Here is a 26475-nt window from a genome sequence, read left to right as displayed (position 1 = left end):
CCGCGTACCGCGCCCGCTGTGTGCAGAGACCTTAATATCGTTCGTTATACTGTGTATTGTAAAACGATCCGTCTGTTCGCACGTGTTATAATAAGGGGGAAATTATGGGAGAATATTATTTAGGAGTTCTATACTGATGGAATTATTCTGTGGTATGGAATATGAAGGAAGTATTTTCGTCTGTAAAAGGTTTTTGTATTTTTCTATGAATGGAAGTCATGAAGGATCTCGTCTTTTTTCTTCATTATAGAGAGTTGAAAGTGTTTAGATAGTTTTAACTACTCACTAAAATGTTTCCAATAATTTCAAGAGTCAAAATCAGTTTTTTTTTAATATATTTTACTTTATCATAGGATAAATAAAGGGTTGAAAAGTAACTTGGGTAACATTTTGAAAGTAACTTATTTTTTAAGACTTTTAATTACTGTTCCGTGTTATCTGGGCTTTATTTGAAAACGTCAATAAGGACGGCAAAACAAATGAAACAGCCCCCGTTCACGGTAAACCTGTTAATAAAGAAGACACGTAACGCCGGAAAGCACAGTTAGTCTTAATACTGTGACAATAAAAGACGGTACACGTATTTCACGCTAAAGATTTCCCGTGTCTTCGCTGCAACCATTTGTTATAATTTCCTGACTAAATAAGCCTCGGTGCGAACATAAAAAACATCCTTTTTGTAAATTGTGACAGATTATAATGCCTTGCACAAAAGTGCCGCGTAATTACTATAGGGAAATTTTTGAATGGGAAGTGTTCGTGATTTTGGCACATGTAAGGTTGTGCTTTATTTAATATTTGCTGCCATTTTTAGCAAGGAATATAAAAATATTGAGTTTTAATCTGAATTCTCTCAGAATGTTCTGATTTCCTTCGCTATCAAACCTCTCTATCATTCTAAGGCTTGCTGTTAGAGAACCGATACCTATCTGTGTGTAGCACGCCTTTGTAACTCAACTTTCTAAACTATGTTCCTATAGAGTAGTGTTTCTAAGTGCAATAAAGTATAAATATATTCCTTAGTAATATGTATCCCAAATTATTGTATCTATAAAATCTCACGTTTGGCCGAAAACATACATGATTGCAGCCCAAATTACCAAAATCGCAAGCTTGCACCACAGATAAAAACACTGATGACAAGTCTACTAGATAAGCCTTGTAGTCCCGAACATCAACACCTTTAGTACCACTTACTATCCGCTATGCGCTGTAAACCCGTTGTCTGGTCATAAAAATTGACGTAAACCAAATATCGTACGTGAACTAGTTTAGCTTGCACCGTAGTACTGTAGTGTTATTGTTTTACACTGGCGTTTATAGGAACTGTATTTATTTTGTGTGAACTTTATTGAATAGTAAACTGTTTTTTGGCATGATAGGTAATATCGCTGTGACAGTAAGTATCTACTTTATTTAAGGCGTTAGCGTGTTCTTTGAAATGTTTAGAGTGCTAAGTATATCTATACCTACATTATATCAATCTTTAGCTGTCTTAATATGCACGTTGGTCTCCTCCGATGAACAGCAACCATTTAGTGCTATATGGATGCATGCTAGTCTTTTCTATATGGATGAATTCAGGATAGGTACAGATTGTTTTTTTTTAAGCTGTGACTTGTTGTAAATCTTTCTTGACAAACCTCGTTGAAACTAATCCTATTTACCCGTCCTGTGTACATGACTTATAAGTGTTCATGAGATAGTTTACTCGAACTGACCAGGTGGCGTAATTATAGAGGCACTTCATTACTTGGATACATGAATGATAGATAGTCAATTAATTTCGTATAAGAACCAGTTCTGTCTATTCCATTGCTTTTTGCACAACGTCAACGTCATTGCAAGATTCTAGAGGACTTATTTAATCGTATATACAAAACATAGGTTCTTTTTAAGTATGAATTGTTTCCGAACTATTTAGGTACATTACGTTTACTTTAAATAAATAATTCGGCATTAATTTCATTCAATTCGAAAAGGACAATCAAGTTGGGATCATTTAATTCTAACCAAAATAAAACCAAAAGTTATATAAACAATTTATTTTCTCTCCGTTTGCTGATTTAACATTTAAGTAGACATCAACAATGTTTATTAATTAATACTCCATTATGTATAGAAGAAAAGTATTGTGCGATCTGAATAACTTTAAGAATTTCCCTTCAAACAGTCTTATTATTATTTACATACGGAATAAATTCACATTTTGTATCAGTGAATGTTTAATACATGAAGTTATAAAGAAATACAGTAGTAGTTCAACTAATTTAATACGACATTAAAATTAGAAATACACAAAATCTCTTTTATTATAATGTATAAATACAATTTCATAATACTCCGATTCCACTATTACAAAAAATACAAAACTTCCTTTACTTGATCTGATACTAAAACTTGTTAACACTCGGTATCTATTCATACTCGGTATAAATATTAACGTTATACAATATACTATTCTTCAGGGAAAATTATTTACACAAAACCATTCGTGTCTCCCAAAGAGGTAGGTTGGAGCTCACAATGTTCTACATCTATAATATTGGCACAATGTTCCTCGACGTTCATAAACCACATTCACACACTATTGAATCATTTACAGAAATCAGACCCGAAGCTACTGGTCCACATGTACTTAAAACTAATATTTCTCTTCTAAACCATCAAACAACTAGGGATGTCTTTTAACTGTCGATATACACTTTTGTTTACATTGGTGTCTATGTTCCGGGGATAAATCCAAATGAACAACATTAACCGCTTTGTCAAAGGTAACCCTCGGAAGTCATCGCGTTAACGTCACTTCGGTGTCACTGGAGCTCCTCGAGCTCTCTTTGATAACGTCAAGTTCTCTATTAGATAACGACGAAGTACGAGAGAATTTATGAGCACTGTATTCACTTTTTTCGTCATGAATGTCATGAACACAACCGTTACCGTAGTCTTTGTTTTCATCGGAGTCGTCCTCCACTATATCATTCACTTCAACCTCCAATAAATTATCGTTCTCTTTCAGTCCGTACGCGTTAAAACTCCTCTCGTGACTTAAACTGCGTATTCTATCGAGATTATGTTCTAAATTTTGCATGTCATCGTCAACACCAGGCGAATCGTCAAACTTCCACTTTATATTTGAATTAAAATGTTCCACACCTGGATACATACTTATGCTATTACTTCTATGCCCGAAAACCGGACAGTTTCGGAACTCTCACAACTCCGGATGCCTACCATTACAAGTCTTGTTGAAGTTGCCCTCATCTAAACTTAAATTGGAACGAGATCGTCCGCATTCCAGACCGGGGCTTGGTCTAAACAGGCACATGTCTGAGTTCTTCAGTCTACATTGTCGTGAACAAGATTCAATTTGGAAGGCTGATCTGTCTAGCTGTCTGTAGTCTGTTGGGCCATAGCCATCGAAGAATCTTGGGTCTTGTTTACAAGTACTACTTGAGCAGCCTTTGAAGGAACCGGTACATCGCAGAGGATCGCGATGGCATGCTTTCTGAATAGCGTGAAGGGATGATGATGATACAGTACGTTCTAATATCTCGCCCCAGTACTTTTCTCCGAGGCCCTCAAATTCGCCTTTTGAATGTAAACCATCGGATGTGACGGGGGACCCACAACATCCTGTTGTGGGTTTCTCGTAACTTGGGAAAGATTTTGATCTCCGACAGCAAACCTGTCAATAAAAATAAGATTTTAGTTGTGTTGGATGGGTAGCCGTATATTATATACGGAATGAATGAATTCCTGAAAATATTGCATTTTATTCCAATTTAGTGGTAAGTTAATTAATTAATTAAATAATGAATGGTTAATCAATGGGCCGCATTTCAATTATTATGAATACAATTGCCAATCAACACCATGAATATTTGCATACATAACATAACAATAATTTTTATTAAAATAAAATACGTTACAACTTACATAGTACTGTAGCAATTCATGACTAATCCTTCTAAAATGACTATTTAATAGCCAATATAGAAATGGATTCCAAAAACTGTTGCTTAGCGCCAACCACGTGACGATGAAGTCCAGGGAAGGAGGTACCTTCATAAGAAAAAACATTTGAATAACCCATTATTTAAAAAGAAAAACAACATTCAATAATTTAAAAACAGATAAAACAGCCAGGGCCTTACTACAAAAACTTTAAACCCTGTTTTACACTTGTCTAATAAAATTTTGGCTGCAAAATGAACCATATGTCAACGTCATAATTTGTCATTTTTTTAGACAAGGCATAAACTGACGTTTAAAAGTTTTTGTGGTAAGACGGCCAATGTCGAAAAATGGAACATGGAATTAAATATGGAACAAAATATTTGGATAGAACCTTTTTTTAGTAAATTCAATAAAATTAATCAACGAAACCCGGCTCAAATAAAGAATGGTAATGCACGGCTGTATCATTTTCTTTCTCGTTATTATCCAAAGGCTTTCGTTATTATTCATTAGTGAAAGTAGGATTTTCAAAGGGGAAGGTTCAGACGCTTTTTCCTTAGTTAGGAGGAATATTCATAGACACTGGTAATTGGCATGTTTAAGAGAACGGTCGCTGAGATAGTGTTAGGACGGCGTTCAACGCCTAATGTAGTGGTGAACACAGCATCAAAGAGTAAGTACTACCACCGCACATATTTAGGGCTGCCAAGAACTTTGGTTTTGCATACGTGAGATATAATTGCGGAAATGGTGCCGACTAAGTTTTTGATTTATAAAGTATTTCAACTACACGCCTAGTTATCCAATCCCAACATAGTAATCTTTATTGGTAATAAGAGTAACATACATTCAAACTCAAACCTAGATACTGAAAACTGTTTCAATGAATAACACACCACATTGAATACAGAGGGCAGCTCACCAAACTGGTAACCTACTAAAAATGACATTAGCCCCCAACAATATCAAAGCAGAAATCCATACCTTGCAGCCGGTACAAGCCGCAACTACTTCCTGAATAGTGGCCGGAGTGACCATAACGATGAAACCTAATGACATCGCAGCCATAGTACGTGACGTGCTCACGCTGTGTGGCCTTACTGGGGCTTGAATCTGTAGCAAAGAGAATTATATTATCAACATGTACCATAATAATGTTTGCAGCTGAATGGACGGGGTTAAGGGAGACTGTTGTAGTACAATTGATGTGGAATGTCATTACATTGCGATAGATCGTTGGGTTAGTGAGTATTTCAATGGTTAGGGCTAACGAGTCTTGCCATATTTACCAACTGAAGTCTACCTCACTGAAGGCTTATATCAAGGTACATATCATGAAACGTAACACGTTTTTTGAGTATATTAAAAATATGTTTTGATGTTATATTAAAATAATAGTTTGAATCAATTTCTTACTTGATAATTTAATTTAATTTATCAACTTGTTGCCTTGATTGCAAGACTAATGTTGCATTCGCTATAATAGAATCTACACGCGAGCGCGCCACTTAAATCAATGAAGTCGAGGAAGCGTCAGGCGTACTTAAAAAGGAAGACAATATATCAAAACTCCCGTACATTGGTAACGAAGTTTTTGAAAAAGATAGGAAAGAATGAAGCACGGGGGATAATTTTATTCCGTCTGATACAATTACACCGTGAGCGAGATTTTATTTATCATCTTGATTTATAAAAGTAACTTTATCTGTGTAACGAATGCTTATTGTATTTAATCTTATTTGTAAGGAGATGTATTGCTGATATGCTAACCAAGGTACACTTGTAAATGATGAATGTACGCTACGTGACCTGTTTAGGGATATTCATATTTGATGTCATAGAAATTATTTGCTTTTGAATTTCTGCGAAGAATTAGAAGTTAAACATTGTGACAACTGTTTACGTTATCTTGAGATTCAGAAAGATATCTTCAATAAGAGATTTCTACTTTTGTACATTTATGTGCACAACCTATGAAAGTCTTATTTTAGGAATACGTGTAGGTATAGGTACTGTCCCCGATATAAAAAAATATTTCTTACCACCACTTCATGTTCACCGTGCGAAGTCTTCGCACACGGTACAGGCACTCCGTTGGGTCTCAGAGGTTCTGGGTCGAATTTCCCCCTGGTCTTGCTGACGTGGAACCCAGAGCCGTAACAGTACATCAACGCCATTGTAGTAGGGAAGTAGTAGGCGCAGCATGATAATATCCTAGTAGAGAAAAATAGGACATGGTGTTTTAAGTGGGTTATAAAAGTTTAATTTAAGTAGGACTTTACAGATTATGTTCTCATGAAATGTCACATAAGACGCATTTTTTTTAATTTAATTAGAAAAAAAAATATGTCAAATGGACAAAGTTAAAATTATGAGGATTATAAACAGTAGTTTAAGTATGGTAATTCCAAAAGTTGATTATTATTTTTTTATTTTTATCATCTCCTGATTCAGTCCACTTATCAGGTATGGCTAAAATGTTTGAAAAATAAAGAATTACCTGAAAGCAACTCTGCTATGGAAGACATCGCACGCCATGAGCCCCGTTGAGTTGAAGTAGTAACCAGACCTCGGTAGCACCATGATAGCGAACAGCGAAACTGATAGTATCCAAGTTATGCTTATCACAAGAACGCAGCCCTGTGTACACAGAAACAAAAGAAGAGTTTTAGAAGAAAAATTCTAACAACTGTTCATCTTTATCATCATAAGCCTTTTTATAGTCCCACTGCAGGCTGGTCACAGGCATCCTCTCACACTGAGAAATATTGATACTACAAGAATTTATTGTCACACCGATGTAAAAATGTCGGATCATAAAAAAAATACCAGCACGTCAGGCAAAGTCAAGCATTCGTTTTCAATGCACTTGAATGAGACATATATTTTATAGTATGTAGTCGATATTTTTGCAACGAGTGTGCTTGAAAATGCAACTTCTATAAAATAAGAAGTACAATTTAAGTTATATGTCGCACACTACTCGTATGACCAGAGGACTGGCCTATTTTTCATAGCCATTTCAGTCACGTTTCTCGTCCGCTGAAAGCAGGGTAGACGAATATTCTTATACCTAAGCTTTTCCTCTTGTATCACATGTATGTTTCATGTTTTCGTAAAATATAACCACATTTTAATAAAATATTTGTTTAGTTAAATTTACTCGATTCAAGACACTTTGATAATGAAGCTTAGTTCTCTTAGGAACTCTAATAACAAGTATTTGGATATGAATTTCCATTCCAAACAAAAAAATATGAGTATAAAATGGCAAAGGTGACCTTGAATTACTCTTGTAATAACAATACAAATTGACCTGTCAGTCAACATGTTTTATATAGTCTAGTGATCCCTAGACCCTAATTTACGTCAACAAAATAAGAAATAAATAAGGCATTTGATTTTAAGAACCATCTCCTTTTTGAGAAGTCGGATACTTATATATTTGTCAAATGCACTACTACTTAAAATAATGATTCAATGCATAACTTTTGTTACTGTGCAACCTATTCATTTACATCTAGTTTTAGCCACGTATTATTTTTACACAAAATTTTAGCATAAAAAGTCATGCCTATCAATGTTGTTTATCTTTACATTGCCAACTCATATTATAGAGTATAGGCATCCCCCACTTTAATCCCAACTGCATAAAAAACGTAGGTAGGCTTACAAGCAAATCTCCAAAGCCAGCTCCATTGTTCCTCACAAAACACTTAAAGTTTTTACATAAGCCTAATAAATTATACAAAACGCTTTCGAAGCAGGAAAGAGTTAATTTTAAACACGTACTTGACTACCCTTTGCACCTAAGTACATAAGTTTTGTCCCGACAACTTCCTAAGCCGCTCAAACAGAGATTTCTTAAGAAAGATTGTGTGAGATTATTGTGTCCACGACTCTCGAAAGTAAAGTTGGAAAATAAACAAATAAAGAATTTAAACCAGCCTTATGCGTTAAGCAATCCTGTCAAGAAACTATAGAACTGTAATAGGTTGACCACAAAATAACCAACAAGCAACTAAAAAAAATCCATCTAACAATATAACTTGACTGAAAAACAAAAATGGAGAGCAGCGCAACTATTTGACAAATAAACAATTTTATAACGAAAGCCCACTCACTTTTTTACTCGAATGTTTGTGATAGGTGTCCGGGTGCAACAAATACAAATATCTGTCGATAGCCATGCAGACCAATATAACCGCACTTTGTTGACTCACTGCTCCACGCAGGAGAGCCTGAAATAAACAACATTGTTTTAATACCTACAAATAGAATTAAGAAACAAGTCACGGTATAAACGAGGAACCATGGACGTCTAAACCTCGATCTGCGAAACAAAAGGGCCACTTCGTAAAAGGAATAAATAACAAGTCAGCAAGCGTCTAGCAACTTACAAAGCTTAAACTTCATTTTTACTTTGTGCTTGGTCACTATAAACCATTAGCTGATGCCGCATTATGTGCTTTCATAGAAGTTTTAGCAATTTTATTGTTCGCGGATCGCCGCTTCTTCGGAACGTCAACAATTACCCCTTTACAAACTTTGTATTGTTAGCATAAAGGGTCTTCAGATCGATCTCTTTAGTAAACGTCTTGCTTCATACTTTTGTGTTGCTTCTATATTTTTTAGAGTTTCTAATTTAAGCGTTCAGAACTTCGTCAGCTTTCATTTATTTCATCACAAGCAGTATTAAATAATGTATCCCTGACACCCGATTACCATTTAACTTTGTTTAGCGTAATGCAAAGTTTTTTTTCTTCGAAGGAACTTTACTCATTTTCTCTTCATCTCTTGTTTAAACAAAGTTTCGCAAGGACCTCGTAACTCCGCCTAGCTCTAACTAAATTAAGAAACTCTTGCAAAATTTTGATGGCAAACTAATTTTAGTGTACTCATTTCGTTTATGCTTATTAGGTGCATTGCAAGTCTTTTGAAACAACATTTTGCTCACCATATTTTGTTATTAAGAGAAGTATATTATAAGTTACATCTAAAATGAAATTGAAAGGAAAGTATGTGAGTAGAGAACAAGGAAACCAATTTCATTGGATAAGTAACTCACCTGTATTTGACAGAATATCTCTCCGTATGGCCAGCACTTGTACAAAGCCGGCAGGAGAGCCACTGGGGCTATCAAGATTCCCGTGAATAAATCGTTCAATGCGAGCGAGGTCAGTAAGTATCTGGGCTGTAAAATATGGCACCACATAAATTATTTTCGTTGAGAACTATCATTGGGAATTAATGACCAAGAAAGATGTCTTATGATGCCAAATAACTTAGGTAGAACCTAGTAATATTCCACCATTATTCAGAAGCTTAACATTGTTATTATCTGACAGGCAATTATTTAAACACAATCGCGATTTTATTATAATTGGCGGTTCGAAAATTAAGAAGTCACTCCAATGAAAATTATGACAGCAAATTATATTCAAAAGCGTAATTTATTAGTGAGTGTAAAAAAGGAGCTTGAGCTCTAAAAATATACAAATACGTACCTGGTTATCAATATACTTGATATACCTCCTGTTATTCAAAACGCAGATCAGAACCAAGTTCCCAAAAACAATTGACATAGAAAGTGCGAATATGAAGAATGCTTTTAAAATATCAGCTGGTGCTGGGAACGTGGAAGGCCAGCCCTTGCCATTCAGCCAACACGAGCTGTTGGACAAAGAGGGCGCTACGAGTAGTGCGCCCTTGGTCGAGTCAAACATAGTCGGCGCCTTAAGGCAGCGCACTCTTCTCTTAAATAAGGCATTTAGATCATATGATGTGCACTGTCTTCAGACTTTCTTGGCTTTTTGGTAACGCAAGTCCTGTTTCTTCTTAACTTGTGGATGCGGGCTTGAGGTGCGCCACCATCATAAGAGTGTAGCTTTGTGTTTCTTTATCTCTTTCAGTTCTATATCTTTCTTCATAATTTACCTGAAACAATGACAAAAAATCTGATTTAGTTACATTTCTAAATATTTTAAACTATAAGGAATGTACAGGTTTAGCCGGGTACTAAATAATTTCTTTGAAGCTATTTAGATCCCGAGATATTCAAATTCAATTATGTTTTGAGACTCAAGATATAGTTAATTACATTGTGCTTTTTCAGATGTGTTGATATAAGACCGTACGCGGAAAAAAAGAAAAGGCTATTTTCCCGTCAGAATCAAATACTGTTCGAAGTAATTTGTGAAGCACCCGAGGGACTGAGTCCCCCAGTTTCACGCGACTTTAAAACATTTTATGGTAGAAGAATTCTTCATACTTTTGAGAGAGGAAAAATAAAAGATCGTACGTGGAGCGTGCGTGACAAGACAAGGAATCTTTTCCTTGAGATAAAAATATATATTTTTCTAATAGAAACTTTTCCTCAGATTGGTGGCGAGTAGTATGTCAATTTCCTGAAGGAAATAGTGTGTTGTGCTAAGGGAAGAGGACCTTTTAACGTTTTGCTTAGGTTTTCTTGCATGTTTATTGTTGTGTAGAATATATTTATTGGCTTTATTAGTCAAGTATAAAAAAAAACAAAGATAGCAAAATAAAGTTCAAACAATGCGAATATTAGGTATTTGATATTTTACTAACTTGGCTCTACACACCCTACACCAATAAGGAAAAAGGGGTCTCGAAGCGAAATTTTACTAGCGCCCATAAATTTGTTTTTGTTCAAGAGACGAGATATATTAGGAAGTTAATGCTAAGTAGATTGATCCATCTGATAGAAAAGTGGGACGGGCCTATAAAATAGTGAGTACTCCTTTTTGTATCTACAACACATTGGCTTGTGAGAAACTATTTATACCGACCTTTTTATAGAATGAAGGGATCCTCTTGAATGGAATATATATAGGAAAAGTGTGTTTATTTACAAGGAAAAAGGTTGTATAATATGTAATGAAATAATGTCTAACACTGTTTGCTTTTGCTATTTGTTGAAGAATGAAATAACTTTACCTACTATATTGACCTTTGCAGAGATAAAATGACATTAAAACAATGAAAACTCTATAATAAACTAAGAAAGATAAAAAAGTTTCGAATTAACTTTTGACATTTGAAATTAACTTTTGACTAGAATAATGATAAATGTGTTTTATTTACAATTCAAACATTCATAATATTTTACTTATAAGCTTCAGACTTCCCAATACTAAAAACAAAATACATACCTAGGTACTTTTAAGTTCAAATTGAAATCCTGGTGGAGGAACTTTATTAGCCTCAGTCAAGAGCTCGGACTGTAAATACCAGGACTTGACTTCTAGTGCCAAACAACGCAAACACAATAAAAAACCTTCATTACGACGACTTGAAAGGTCATTGGGACCCTGATGTTTTCACATAAAAAGCGCTAAGGTATGACAACTGGACCTTTGGATGTTGTTTCTTTTAAGAATTTGGGTTCAAAGAGTGTTATAAGGTTAAATATCGTAAATTTGCTCTCTAAAAAATTTTAATTATTTAAAAATAAAAAAAAAATCATAAACATAGTTTGAAATAATTATGTTGATTTAATTTTCACACGAAATAAAATTTAAAATTTATTAATTGTGGAACCATTCTCACCATAAAAATTTAGTACGCAACACTTTATATATTGAGACTGTCAGCTAAAATTATGGGATAATGAACTCAAACTCATAAGGATATTATTAGATGACTGCTAAAAATATAACTTGTATTTTTTTTAATAACCTAGCCTAACGTAACAAAATCCCAATATATCACTTGAAAACGTGGTCATGATATCAATTCCTAGGTATTAACTATTCCTTTGGCAAAGCTCAAGATCAAAGAAAATTTTGACCGTATTGAGACTATACATTATGTGTCAGTAGACCGAAGTCTTATCGATTTTGAATAAATAAGGTCCCCATTATTAGTACGTATTTCATTTTGCTCATTAACGCAAATTACTAGACGCTTTTTGTTTGAAGGGCCACCCCGAATACGGCAAAGTGCCCCGGTTTTAATTATTGAAATGAAAGCAGTCCTATCAAGTTTGACTAGACCTTACTTACGTAATATGTGTTTGGGAACTCGACCCGTTGAGAAAATTTATTTAGCATTATGAGGTTTGTGGCCTAAATAGTACTTAGTAGTTTTCGTAGTACAGTAATACTTAACTACAGTGTACTAAATCGTAACTCCTGGGTGAATTCTATAGTCTCAAGCAAAAATAAATATCTTAGAATCGATTTCACTAAATTAGTTTTTTATCAATTCGAAAAAGGAATATCGCGCAAAATTTAAACAGCCATTGTTAAAAAAGAACAGTTCCACATTTAAAATTAATTTCCAGCCACCAATAAATCTGCGATAAACAATAAAAAGTGCCACGAAATAAGTTCCATTATATTGTTGCGATAATATCCTCCTTTCGGCCAAACTTAATGCCGCACTTGGCGACAACGTGTCTGGCCTCCGTGGTGACCTTTGTTTTGGTTTTCATATTTTTATTGGGAACGCGGCTTGAATAAAAAACTGTACACTTTTTTATTAGTTCTTTTACTCTGTTTTGGTGTACGTGTGATGATTTTTAAGGATCGTATTAATTTAGATGAGGTTTTAAGTCAGAGTGAAATCTGGTTTTGTGATACAAAAAATAGAACCGAATTTTAGGTACCTACAGTGTGGAAGTCAACCCCAACATAGTTGGGAAAAGGCTCGAAAGATGATGATGACACCGTGTAAAATGAGACAGTCATCGATATTCTTTATTTAGGACGCCTTCGTATTTTAATGTTTTACATGCGTATTTTAAAACCAAACCATAACTTATAATTAAAAATTGCTTGCCGCTATTGCCCATTTTTTTCAGACTTTTCCAAAGGACAAAAATGTCACGATTTCATGAAACTTGTGGAATAAACGTATGTAGTTCGATTACAGTTTACTATATCGTCCAAAAAGAGGCTTTTATTTTACGAACTACTTTTAAAACCTACACTCATTCATGCGTAATTTTAAGCTTAAATTCCATCGCATGCGGTTATCCAATGGTCGGTCGGTCTTTGCACAATCTTTCGCTGACACAGTTACCTTATGCAGACATTTTAACAAACCCGTATTATGATAATTCTTTTTGAATGAATCATTTTAAAGTCCACCTTTTTTCTATACTATTTCAAACACTAAAATTCTGTTTTTATTAACTATTTATTTAATTCCCGGTTTTCACAGAATTGTTTCAACAATTTCTAGATTTTCCTTTAGCTTACAGACAGACATTGAAAATAATTAATGAAAGAAAAAAGATTCACAATAAAGAAAACAACCTACCTAGTAAATAATCCTTAAATTGCTTTCTTTTCAAAAAGTTCTAACACACGACAACCAGTACCTAACTGAATAAAAAACTGGCCACAAATGCCTTCAAAAAGAAAAACCGTACCTAATATATTCAGATACACATTCCACGTCACACTAGTGAAGCACCTTCGGTTAACACTTAGAGCTAAATGTCGCAAAGCGTCGCCGAGGTAATTAGCGTTCCTATTGCTTCAGGGTAAATTAATTTAGGGATTACTGCGGTAGCTGACCTAACACAATACCGTGGAATGAAACGTTTTACGAATACGACAGTCTTTAGAGACACGGTTTGGCTGTATGACGCATTCAGTGTAAGGTTATGGATGTCACTAAGTCAGAACCTCACGTTGTAAAGAAACCGTTGTAAAGTCAAAAATTATGGTCTGCTAGTTTGTAGCTGTTGTTAGAAATTGCTGTTATGACGAACTATGCAAGTAAGTTCTAGGTTTTCATAATGTTCGTGAGCAAAGTACAAAAATAAATTAATATGTTAAGTCCCAACATCACCGAACTTATGCAATTTGAATGTAAAATTTTTGAATGCGAAAATATTGAACCAATTCCAAATAAAAGTACACAGATAGATCCTGAAAAAGGATATTTCTACTATTTGCGGGAAACAGCCAGAAAACCAAAAATCCTAATCGTGTCATCAATGAAAATACCAAATACTTGTCATTAAACAGAATAAAGTCACAGTTTATAGCAACTAGGCATCCACAATGATAACGTGCTCGAGATGCTTGCTTCCACGCTAGGCGAGTTGAGAACAAATTCACGTTACTTTCAAGTCTCCTAAGACCACTCCTAAGTACTTGCCTAGTGTGGATGAAGTTTATTCGTCTAGCTGTAGACAGTTCTACTAGAAGTTCAAGACAAATCTTATCAGGATTCTTCCTATTGACAATAACTATACAACGTAACATAGATTTGTAGGAAAGATTCGATCTAACAATTGCATTATATCTCATGTTATTAAATAGTTTTCCCAATAACGGTCGTTGTTTATAAAGTTGATGCAATTTATCTAGAAAACTGTCAATTTGTCATAATATTTTACGTTGGACTACGCTCAAATCTCATAAAAGCTATTGGGTTTGCCGCTGGGGACCTATAAATCTTTGGATTTTTGTGAAGCTGGAATCTTAAGCTCTGTAATCTAGAGCTGTGATACGGAGCGTGAAGTCGCTGATATTTTTACGTTTGATGATAATTTACTGTATGAGGAGCATGATTTTAGAGAAAACTCTTTAGCGAAAATCGAATCAGATGTTAATGAACTTGAAGATAAGGCGTGAAATAATCGTGGTAAATAAGTGGGGGATAAATAATGTATTGGTTTTTAAAAAAAGGACAAGCATCGATTCCACTAAAAAACCTAATTCACCTAATGTTTTGTGTATAGTATTTTTATACTTAGTAAAGTAGTTTAAGTTTCTAAATTTAGTGTACATATTTAAGTTTGTAATTACTAGGTAAAAACAAAAACATAATTCACTTAGTTTGTGATCTTTAGAACAACAAAATTTCGAAACGCAATTCATAGTGTGGATTATGGAATAGATAAGCGTGTTCATATTAAATCAGCCCAATTAGCGAGAGTTTAAAACAAAACTGATATTTAACTACATAATGATGATAGTCCCAAATACATTGACCACAATTATTTGTGGTTTCAAAATAGCATAATAATAGTTATTGAGCGTTTATCTGAATCAGACCACATTGATTTCCGGACAAATAGTGATTTATTTAACGTTTTTGATCGAAATTAGCGCATAGGTATAACATTCGGACTCGTCACTTTCAAACTGCTATGAATAAAAAAATATTAAATATAATGTGAAAAAAGTTTGAAGGATGTTAAATGGCGCTGAAATAGATTACAGCATACACCGAAATCTCCCCTTAACCACTACATCACTCTAAGGCAGGAAACATTCGCTTTTTCCCCACAAGTATCGACAAGAATCTGTGAGACACACACATTCATATTGTTTCCACGATCACGATCCTTAAAAGCTGTTAAACATTCTTCATGAAATCCGGGGCGTTGCTCCAGTACCCATAAACAAAATCATCTACATATAACATTAAACGATAGTGCTAGTTGTTGGGTAAAAATAATGGTCCTCACTTAAACCTTACCATATTTTTAAAACTGCCAAAAGAGACCTGATGTTAACGATTACGGACTTCAAAGATGTATAGCCAACGCCTGAGGGACATAAATATAAAATAAACCTAGCCATATACTTTCATGCTTGCTTGAAAACATTGGAATATTATTTCGAGAATGAGTAAATTTTTGGAGTTTCTATAAGAAAAATACTGCGAGAATAGATACGACCATCGATCAAAGTGAGGTAATTACCGATCTGACGGTCAATTTTATGAACGACCATACTCCACAGAAACTACCTAACTACATTGAACATTCCACTCTTTTTCACGTAATTCATGTGTTCAGTTTTATATAATTTCCTCATCAAATTGGTTATTTGTGTTTGGAATGATATATTGTGTGGATTAGACCAACTATGTGTAGTTCCTATTTGCAATGTAAATATAGGCTTTGCTTGTATCTACATATGTGAAATAACATTTTCAAAATTATTACACTGCATCCGCAGCCAACAGGATTTAAAATGAAAAATAACTTGTTTAACATAACTTGTATAAACTTAAATAATAAAAGATTTTCTTTCCTCAGCTTAACACCATGAGAAAAGTTATGAGACCGACATTTAGACTTTATATCTCCACAGGCAGACTGCCAAGGCGATAAAGTAGAATCACCATTTGATATTGTAAAGGGCGATGCACACTTTTTCGCTGCACCACAATGGGAATGCGTAATCACCTACTATATCACATTATGGTACAAACTTGGCAAGAAGGTTACCAATACTTTCATGCCAAACAGTTTGCTACAATGTGACTTTAACAACAATAGACAAACTTATGGTACGGTCACAGTTCATTCGATATAGAAATTGTACAATAAACACGAAAAAGCTTTTACCATTGCTACCGTTTTAGGTTTTCGAACCTTATGTTTCCGTACCTTTTCGATTGGACAGAAGCCAAATCTCGCGAAATAAACTCTTTTGCAAAAAAAGCGGGCACCTATGCAAAATCTTAGTTTTAAGGACTTTACGTGTATTTCAAAGGGTTTTAATGATTGTAGTATGTTTCTAGCATCAAAAGGGTTAGCCAAGCATGCGTGAGAGTGTATTCTTAATTTGAATTTTGTACAATTGCTAAGAAATTGGATAAACCTTGTTTGTGGACTAATTGCTGGCAGAAAGTTCGTCGATGTTTTGAAAAGTTTTTGAAGTGATTTTGAGAAAAATGATAATGCAGTTTTAATTAATGATTAATGTACGTTTTTGTGAGATTAAACATTTTTGAAAAACTATGCGTATTTGATAAGATTTTCACCTACTCCAAATGGTCTATACTGATTATTGATGGCAATGTTAAGAGTTTCGGTATTTTAGTGTAAAGCGTTCTATTGTTTAGATATTATACCCACATGTTGTAAAATATCGCTTTTTCATAATTAAACACTATTTAGAGGACTATCAGTACTTTGGGCTGCGACAAAACCAATTTAAAGTAAGCAGTCCCGAACACAACTCGTCTCCTATCAGACTTTGACATTTTTAAAAGTCTTGAAATTCTACAAAATACAGAAAATAGCGCATAGACTGTGAGTACGAGGTCTTAAGGTCTCGTAATCTCTGATTTTTAAACAACCTCGTCTCTTGGGAAACTCCGTAGACCTCTGACGATCTATGAGTCTGAGCGTTCAAATAGCGTGTTTTCATCCCACGGACAGTTTATTAAATAAACTTGCCTGTACCGAGATTTTCTGGCATCTACAGCACTTTCCTGCTTAAATCATAACAATAATTGGCTATCTGCTCATTTCTTAAGAAACATACGTTTGGCCAATAATTTAGAATTCTTGACTCCCTTTCAGCTAAATCATCATTTAGTAACCCGATACCTATGGAGTCATCGAGAGCTTCAACGCGGCAATAATTTGACTTATTAGATAGCTTTAACCCTCCTCATCATTTTTCATCTGGTTAATTTTAACATTTATCACAAAATTTGGTATTTTTTAAATGTCTAAGTCCGATAGGAGACGAGTTGTGTTCGGCACTGCTTACTTTAAATTGGTTTTGTCGCAGCCCAAAGTACTGATAGTCCTCTAAATAGTGTTTAATTATGAAAAAGCGATATTTTACAACATGTGGGTATAATATCTAAACAATAGAACGCTTTACACTAAAATACCGAAACTCTTAACATTGCCATCAATAATCAGTATAGACCATTTGGAGTAGGTGAAAATCTTATCAAATACGCATAGTTTTTCAAAAATGTTTTGATCTCACAAAAACGTACATTAATCATTAATTAAAACTGCATTATCATTTTTCTCGAAATCACTTCAAAAACTTTTCAAAACACCGACGAACTTTCTGCCAGCAATTATTCCAAAACAAGATTTAACCCATTTCATAGCAATTGTACAAAATTCAAAATTAGAATACACTCTCACGCATGCTTGGCTAACCCTTTTGATGCTAGAAACATACTACAATCATTAAAACCCTTTGAAATACACGTAAAGTCCTTAAAACTAAGATTTCGTATAGGTGCCCGCTTTTTTTGCAAAAGAGTGTATAAAAACAGGAATTGGCCAATAAAAATAATTGTATTTGTGTAAAAAACTCTGGCGATATCACGCAACGCTAGCGTGTCATCGCCGCGTGTCGACGAATTTCGTGGGAATTCGAGCGATTCTGTAGCGAACATGTGTGCATTACGCTTAATAACGTAGTGTCGTGGCGTGAAACCAAATAATATTTTCGCGAAATGCGTTATTTGCAAAGGCGCAATCGTAAAATCCGTCTTTTATGCTTCGTCGCTCACACGACTTCATGCCAGGATAGCTTCTAGAATTTCTCCGAATAAATCCAGTCAGCCAGTTCTTTGCAATCTTATTAAGTTGGCTTGTTCTATTTGTTACTTAAAATTACTGCAATGTCAGTAGAATTTTATGTGTTTAAAATGGTTGGACTTAACTGAATGTCTCTCGCCGTACACGATAGTTTACGACATTATTTAGTAAGAGGAAAGTTATCTCCATGCACCTAAACTTGTTATAACTAGGTCTTAAAATAAAATATTACTTTGATAAAATTTTTTTTTTTTTTTTAAGCTTTTATTTACATAATATTTACATTAATTTTAAAAATTAATTTGATAAAATTAATTCACAGATTGCTTGCCCATATATTATTCTCTCAGTGAAACCACTCTTAGCCATGTAGCTAGATTATTTACATAGATTGTATAATGACCACGAATACAATGATAGGATAAATTAAACAAAGGAACATATGTCGCTCTCCAGGCTTGTAGTAGTCAAATAACTTGTTTAGTAACACAAGCAAATTATTTAAAACTGTCTTTAAAAAAGTTAATATTAAAATATAAATTTTCAATTTTAAATTGTAAAGAAAAACATTTGATAAATAATTATAGGGTCTCTTGTATGAGTCAATTGGCCGGCGCCCCGGAAACGGTAACAAATGCCGACTTGGCTACGCGAAAGGCCGCACCGCCCACAGAGAGACTTATAAGTACTAAACCCACGATTCATTTAACAATTTTTCCCACTCTACTGGCTACTTGCTTTATTTCTGTAATCATATTTTCTATCTCCATTTTTCTGTGTCTAAAATTATGTTTTCCAATTTTCATTGTTGTTTTCCTTGTTACAGATATGTTTTATTTTTGGACTCATTTCTGGAAATCATTTGACAATCAACCTTAGGCAGATATAGATGTTGGCTATGAGATTACGTTTTACATAAATGGTATCAATTGCATACTACGTACCTACCTACATTATGATTCCAGTTTCATCAAAACCTGGCAAAAGGCTTTGTTTATTATTTTTGATGACAACTATCACAGTCTAACAGACAATTTCTTCATCAAAAGTAAAAGCTAAAGTAAAGTCATAAAGTAAAAGTAACGGTCAAATTCGTTTTTTCAAGGCTAAAGTAACAGCAAAACTAATAGAAAAAACGAATTTGACCGTTACTTTTACTTTATGACATTACTTTGGCTTTTACTTTTGATTAAGAAATTGGCTGTTAGAAATGAAAACTTGCAATTTACCAGTCCCTTTGGGTGCCTGTAATTCTCTCAGGCTTTTGTAGGTAATACTAAATTTAAGTTATTTAACAAAATAAAAGAGAAAACACTGGTGTAGAACAAAATGCTAGATCGCCAACACTTCCCCGTCTAACTGAGCTGTTATCGTCAAACTATCGCCATTACTGTGACATTATGGCGTTAAAGATATTGACAACCGTTAACTGCCATAAATCTTAACTTTTTTACTGGTTTCCTAGACTACGGAGGTAAACAACCCGTTGATAACATTAAGTTTACTGTTTGGTAATTTCATTTATTTTATCTCAGTTCTCGCTTGAGTATAGGTACCATTTTTTCCCTGTAAATCATAATTGTATATATACGTAACATGCAAACTAGACGTATCCAAAGGGTCTCGCATATCAACCATTATAATTATCAAAATCACAATTATACATTGAAACTAGGCAAAATAAATTATCACTTTTTCACGGCACAATTTTCAAACACAAAAACCTTCACTACTTGCTAGTGTCATGGCTGGAAAGAAGAAGTGGTGATGAACAAACTTCCCAGCAACAAGCTATCTATCGATTAAACATGTGAGAGTGAACATCACCTGTATCCGAGCAATGAAATGTAAAATTCATTTGAGTTTAACTACCGTTGCATAACTTAATATAAATTGCTTACTTGCCGATCCCTCATTAATAAATCATCATGTCCGTAGCTTGCATCTCCTTGCTTGCAAAGTTCTCCGGATATTTTTGCAAAGAATTTATTCGTCCGTTCGAGGACTATGTCTGAATAATGTAGTTAATGCGAAGCTATAATATCTCGCCTTGGTCCCTTAAGACAGAAGCTCCTGCCTGCCTATAAACGCGTATCTTGCCAGTTTTATGACTCATGCTTTAGATTTAAACCTATTTTCATCAAACTGTTGAATCTGATTGCAAAATCTTTTTTCTAGGTCAGCTTGAACTGCAAAACAAGACCCTGTTTTTTGTGGCCAACAGTGATTCACAATTACACCAAAGTTTTAATTCAACTGCCCATAATTAAAAAGTTCCATAACACTAAATAACAACCATTGGCGCTAACGGAAGATAAAAACAACAAATTCAAGTAAGTGTCCCTAAAAATAAACGCACAAAACAGGTCAGGGATATGTCGTCCCATTTGGCTGCGATGTGAACTTGGCTGGACGGCCAAGACTAGAGCGAAACCAAGTCTATGCTACTCGTGTATGTACGAAAATTATTCTCCCAGTTTCTTTGTGCTTGCCACGAGACACTGGTATTATTACGACAACTGTACCACGTTTACTGATTAAAAACCTTCTGTGGATTTAGTAATGAAAAGAGTAAACAGAATTTTGTTTGAATAAAAGACGAAAAGTTGCAATTGACATTGTTTTGTAGTTAAAAAATGTTCTGTATTAAGTACGAGAAGTCGAGAGTAAGTATATTTGTTCTACAAAATGAGCACTTGTAGTTGCTTAAATCGGAAAATTTTGCATTTTTGAAGGAAGAATATTTAATATGAAATAGTAGGAAACTCATTATTTCATTTTCAGAATCCTGGAAACAATCCCATCTGAAGACCGTGCTGTTGTTACTTTGAGTATTTGCATTTTGTAGTATTAAAAATGGCTTATTATAAAATGAAATGTATTCGAATACAGTAAAAATACTTATTTGGATGTAATATATATTTATTCAGGCTATTTGGAATGTTTCTCTTGCAGTTTTAAAATTAATATCCCTTTTATAGATATTATTTTGTTCATCTCTACTCTAGTTATTGAACTTGCCTTTAGCGATTTACTCAGCCTTTTGCGGTACTTTGGAATGCCAATAAATCATCGGAATATCAATAAACCCGTTGACAAATGCCCTTTACTGCCTCCCACTACAGATCGTTAGCCGAAAATGGATCAGCTATTGGAAAATAACAAACACAAAGTTATATTCACACATAATATTAGTAAGAAACTATCGTATTTAAGTTATAATTAAAAAAATATTTTGTTTTGAGAAAACTGAGAATCTGTCTAAACTGCATTACAAGGAAAGTGTGGTAGGTAAGCAATACACCAAGAAAACATAAGACGATCTCTGATACAACAAAAATCTTATACGAAATATCCTTTCAACCGGTAACGATGCCCCAACCATTATGTTTCCAATAAATTTGTTGGGAGCACAATCAAATCACAAGCAAAATTGCACAAAATAACGACCACAATAATCATTATAATGGCTAGTTTTCCTGCAGTCGCCATTCTATCCCCTTGTCCTGCTATCTACCATTACACGGCAATAAAGGAGGAACTTTAGAAGTAAGCGCGAAACTTGGTCAGCTTATTTTCGAGAATTAGCTACAGAAACAGGTTCGCCCTCAAACGGCGAGTTGTCGGGACGAAAACAACATTTGACACGGTCTGGTTAGCTCGTGTGAAAGGAAAACCTTACATTTTTACGATCAGTTGTTCAAAATAGGTTCTATTCTTAGACTTCGTTATGCCGATACTGGAATTATTGGGTCTTATTGAAGGGGAATTGAGGTTTGTTTTCAGCTCATTTCATTTCAGTACAGATCACGAATTATACTTACTACACATTAAATAGAACTAATATCTACTATATTATTTGTCTGAAAATAACACAGTATTTTGCAAAATATTTTTTGAACAGACAAAATGCTACTCAATATTACGTACATCACTCCGTTTACTTATTCAGCATCGTCCCAAGGGATATGTGTCTTAGTTTCTTCAGTCACTTAAAGTAATGCCTACGTTTCAATGTACGCTTGTACCTTTATCAATTGTCTGAACATTGTAGTCAAGATGTAAACGTCCGTCAAGGGAATGGATATTGTTTCAGTACTAAATGAGATAACAGTTGCTTTTACCTTCGTACATTATTCACTCCTTTAAAAACAGTAACATATATACATTCGTACACAGAGAAAAAGTTCTTCAAAGCGTTAGGAAGCGAATTAAATTTCATTACCCTGCCAGTAGATAAAACTTTTGCGAACGCAAATTCTACGCGAAAAACAAATAAACATGCGATCAGGAAACTGCTGCAAGTTCGCCCTGGTGTTTAAATCACGGCTCGGGTAATGTCCTTCGCATTTTTATGATCACTCCCCCAAGAGAATGGCTAAATAAAGATAGGAGAAGTGCGATACGCTGCCATACACGGAGTAAGGAAATATGAGCGAAGATGCCATAATGCAGTTAGGTCAGGCTCCTTCTTCTACTTAGGTCAAATCCGTACGGAGGACATGACCAAAACAATCAGTTACGAGTGAACTAACGTAGTGTTCGGGTTCTTCGAGACATCTGTCAACGAGTTTTGGTATTACAAAAAATTGCGCGGGTCCAAAGAAGACGAAAACAGTAAAGTTGCACTTCATTCTTAGGAGATTTTCCATTATGGCACCTCCGATAGTCATTTTGTTCTCCGTGCTCCCATACGGATGTACATATAGATCCCGCTAATCGCAAAATGTGGAGACGCACGACTTCACGACAAAATCCTTACAAGGAAAAAGTGTGGCAATTTGTTTGACCATTTTTACTTTCCGACAGAATATTATTAATATCAGGGCTAAAGTGGGATTATGTGTAAATGTGTCTGTCACGTTTTTGCGTTCGTATAAAGGTCCTCTATTCTAAAGACGGTTGGACAGCTGATATGTTTTTATCATAAGTACCTTTAAGGTTTATTTCGCTAACATTTTTATTGTTTTCACTTTTATAGGATAGGGCGGAAAAAGAACCGAACTATTTACAAGGAATGGGTGCTACAAGTGAGATATCTCAGTATCCTCAATAAAGAAGTTGTTAATGACCAGGAAAACATGGCTAGGGGAATGACAAGGCATGAATGACCTAAATAAATGGAAACAAACAGTAAATTTTTTGTCAAAAAGACAACAAAATGAACATACTATTTGTATATCCAAAGTAGGTACCTACTACCCATAAATCCCATCAAACTTTCAAACAGAATCCAAAATCATGTATAAAATATTTTATGCGAACCTTCTCGACCCCATCAAATCCAAGAAATGAAAAAGTAAAGAAACGTTGATCGTATTATTGAAACCTTCTTTACAGTAATTGAATATGAGATATTCCACAATAAACCCGAATTTACCGCTAAACGAGTAGAAAAGTAACTACATCCATCCAAACGTATTAGGATCACTCATGAATGAAATTCAATGGAAATAAAATATAATGAGATTGTAATAATGTTCACGCATATTACCTATACGATTGAAAATTCATGTGATTATTTGGAGAAAATCGAAGTACATACATATAAATATGTTCTCCCGTTTCGAAAAGAAACGAAAAAGTACACAATATGCCTTATTCTTCTATAAATGCTTAGGCATAATTCAGTACGAGTTATTTCTATATCTCATAGTATCATCAGCTTTGTTGGTAACTATATGGGGCGACATGCTGCCAACAACTGGGTCAAACACCAGATGCCAGGCTACTGCTTGCTGCATGAACTAAGTATATGACCTTTCGTCATAGGCCTCGCCTTTCATAGTCTAGATGTACCAAGAAGCCAGAACGATTGTGTAATAAAAAAATATGCTACTTTTGCACCCTTGAAATGTTTACAATTTCAATCTATCACTGCAAAGAAGTCCCTATTCCCTGTGTTATTTGTACGCTTAAATCTTCAAAGCTACACAACCGATTTTAATGCGGTTTTTTTTTAAATACTTAGAGTGATTAAAGAGGAAGGTTTACATGTATAATAACAATCATTAAATAGTGGAGAAATACTGTTATCCCGTGCGAAGCCGGGGTTTTACATAAAATAAGTAAGGGGTACAATGAATTTCATTTGTTTTGTTTCAAAATAGGCACATCAACAAAACATTACACGAGAAAAAACTATTGTTTGTACACACGAAGAAAACAAACGCAACCCATTATTTTTACCGTTCCAAAATATAACTCCATACAAAAATATAGCGAAGAGTTCGCGAACTAATACCGTTTCTTTGTCCCATTATTTGTATTCAGAATACGTAAACAATTGACAGGGAATAACTTTTGCTACATTTACGATTCGAACGCACGATTGATGTTTCTGTAACTTCATCAGGAGCGAGAAGATAGAAAAAAGTCCTCGCGAAGAATATGTCAATTGAACGAAGGCACAAGACAAGGATAGATAAATTATGTGAATACTCCGAGGCTTTGTACTGGGTACGCAGATGTGGATAACATTTTATTAAAAGAAATACAGGATGTCGTTTTGTCACAAGCAACATGTGGGGTACGATTCATTTTGTTCAGAGCGTTAATTAATTTTGTTTTTGTATGTTTTTATTTTATTTATCTTTGGCGTTATGTGTTTTTCTAAAAATAATTATAAAGGTATACTTTTTAACGGGCACAGGCTTAGTCAATTTGTATGTGTGACTTAATAGTACTGCATTTTACATCTCATCAACATATTGTTAAGTTGTTTCTGCTGGGACTGGGTTTATTGTATGGGTGTTAATCACTGCGACACTGTTTATGCAATGCAGTCATCATCGTACTTAATCTTAGGCATCAAATCAAACTGACTCTCAACAGCCGAATGTCAGCGTCTATCTCTATTACGTGTAACGTATCGTTGGTTAGATGTGAACGAAAAAGTGAATGTGTATGGAAATACAATAAGCTGCGTAACGTTCGCTCACATTCGGCGGCTGACAGTCGGTTTGGTTCGAACACAGCCTTAAAGTAACTTATGTTTCTCGTTCCAATGAAGAGCTTACATGTTTTTTCACCACAGCTTTCTGCCTACATTTTGTATCATTCATAAAAAAACGAATTTAATGAGTCATTGCATCAGATGATCAGTTCTGATAGAACTGTATTTTCGTGTCAATGATCTGTGTGAATCTAGCTACGCTATCTCATTCCTTTCAAGCACAACCTGCTCTAAAGATGACCTCAATAGGGCTTCCGATACTGATGACGTTCTGAAGAGACCAATTATTGGCTCTGGTCTAGCAGAATAGAATGACGTGAATGTTGCACACTTAATTCTTCTTGGTGGTATCTGAATATTAATCAATTCGAAATATTAGTATTAAGGTATTGTTGAAACATATAATAAAAATATTCTCTTTACTGATTTCTGGAAGCGTTTTGGCGATACCAGGGTTTAAATTTTTCAGTAGGTACATATTGTATTTTCTTACACTGCAACGCGAGGCGCGTTTACGGGCACTTGCAAAAAATACGAATTCTTCTTATTAAACGTAACATTTAAAGAGTATAATTTATACTCATATCGGTAAGAACGATACCTCGCAATTAACCTTCCTGTTTCCTTCACCATACCTTACAAAGAATTGATTACAAAACAACAAAACGTTGATTGCATGTTTGTGTGAGCTCGTATTTCAGCAAATGAAACGTATATTTTCCTCACACTCGAACAGTACGGCTGTTTAACATTTATTTACATATTTTTGTTGCACTCTAAGAACTTAAGTGAATAATCTTCGTTTGCCTAAGCCTATTCGTATGTTAATTTTCTTAATTGGTAAGTGTTTGTTTGTGAGATTTGCATATCATGTAAAAAATTAAAACATGTTCACTCTGATTACTATAAAAATAGTTTTACTTACTTAGAAATCACCAAATAAATTTACTTCTCCGAAGTTAGGCAAGGCGCTTCGCCTTCTCACTATCGTGAAGTCACTTTTGTAGTAACGAAATTTGGATTACTTATTTCTCGAGACCCGTAATTCTGTCATTGTAACCAGTAAGTACACTAACAACATTTTGATAAAATGGTCAATAAATAAATATTAAGTATTCTATTCAAACAATTGATCAGGACACAGCAATGTCATTAATATATTTGAGTACAGAAGTTGAAGACATTCAAGGGAACGCATTCTCTCCCAAGACAGACGAGTTTCTTACACCTGATGGAAAATCAATACCTGTATTTGCATATCTCA

The 26475-nt window shown here is 34.5% G+C and overlaps 1 protein-coding gene across 1 annotated transcript in view; it reads right to left on the bottom strand.

The window, feature by feature from the left end:
* Nucleotides 1-2056: 2056 nt before the first annotated feature.
* The window catches only part of LOC110377506 (trace amine-associated receptor 1), a 57455-nt gene continuing 33036 nt past the window's right edge, over nucleotides 2057-26475 (bottom strand). Inside the window, exons 2-9 of the mRNA XM_021336431.3 lie at nucleotides 9468-9897; nucleotides 9029-9154; nucleotides 8085-8201; nucleotides 6461-6600; nucleotides 6003-6174; nucleotides 4945-5073; nucleotides 3940-4065; nucleotides 2057-3688 (exon numbers count right to left, since the gene is read on the bottom strand). Of these exons, the coding sequence (XP_021192106.3) occupies nucleotides 3215-3688; nucleotides 3940-4065; nucleotides 4945-5073; nucleotides 6003-6174; nucleotides 6461-6600; nucleotides 8085-8201; nucleotides 9029-9154; nucleotides 9468-9686 (1503 nt within the window). The 5' untranslated portion in view covers nucleotides 9687-9897 and the 3' untranslated portion in view covers nucleotides 2057-3214. The remainder of the gene's footprint in view (nucleotides 3689-3939; nucleotides 4066-4944; nucleotides 5074-6002; nucleotides 6175-6460; nucleotides 6601-8084; nucleotides 8202-9028; nucleotides 9155-9467; nucleotides 9898-26475) is intronic.

The sequence above is a fragment of the Helicoverpa armigera genome, chromosome 7, assembly GCF_030705265.1.
Source record: "Helicoverpa armigera isolate CAAS_96S chromosome 7, ASM3070526v1, whole genome shotgun sequence".
Classification (NCBI taxonomy): domain Eukaryota; kingdom Metazoa; phylum Arthropoda; class Insecta; order Lepidoptera; family Noctuidae; genus Helicoverpa; species Helicoverpa armigera.
The sequence above is the reverse complement of the archived record's forward strand: the minus strand, read 5'-3'. Positions and strand labels throughout refer to the sequence as shown.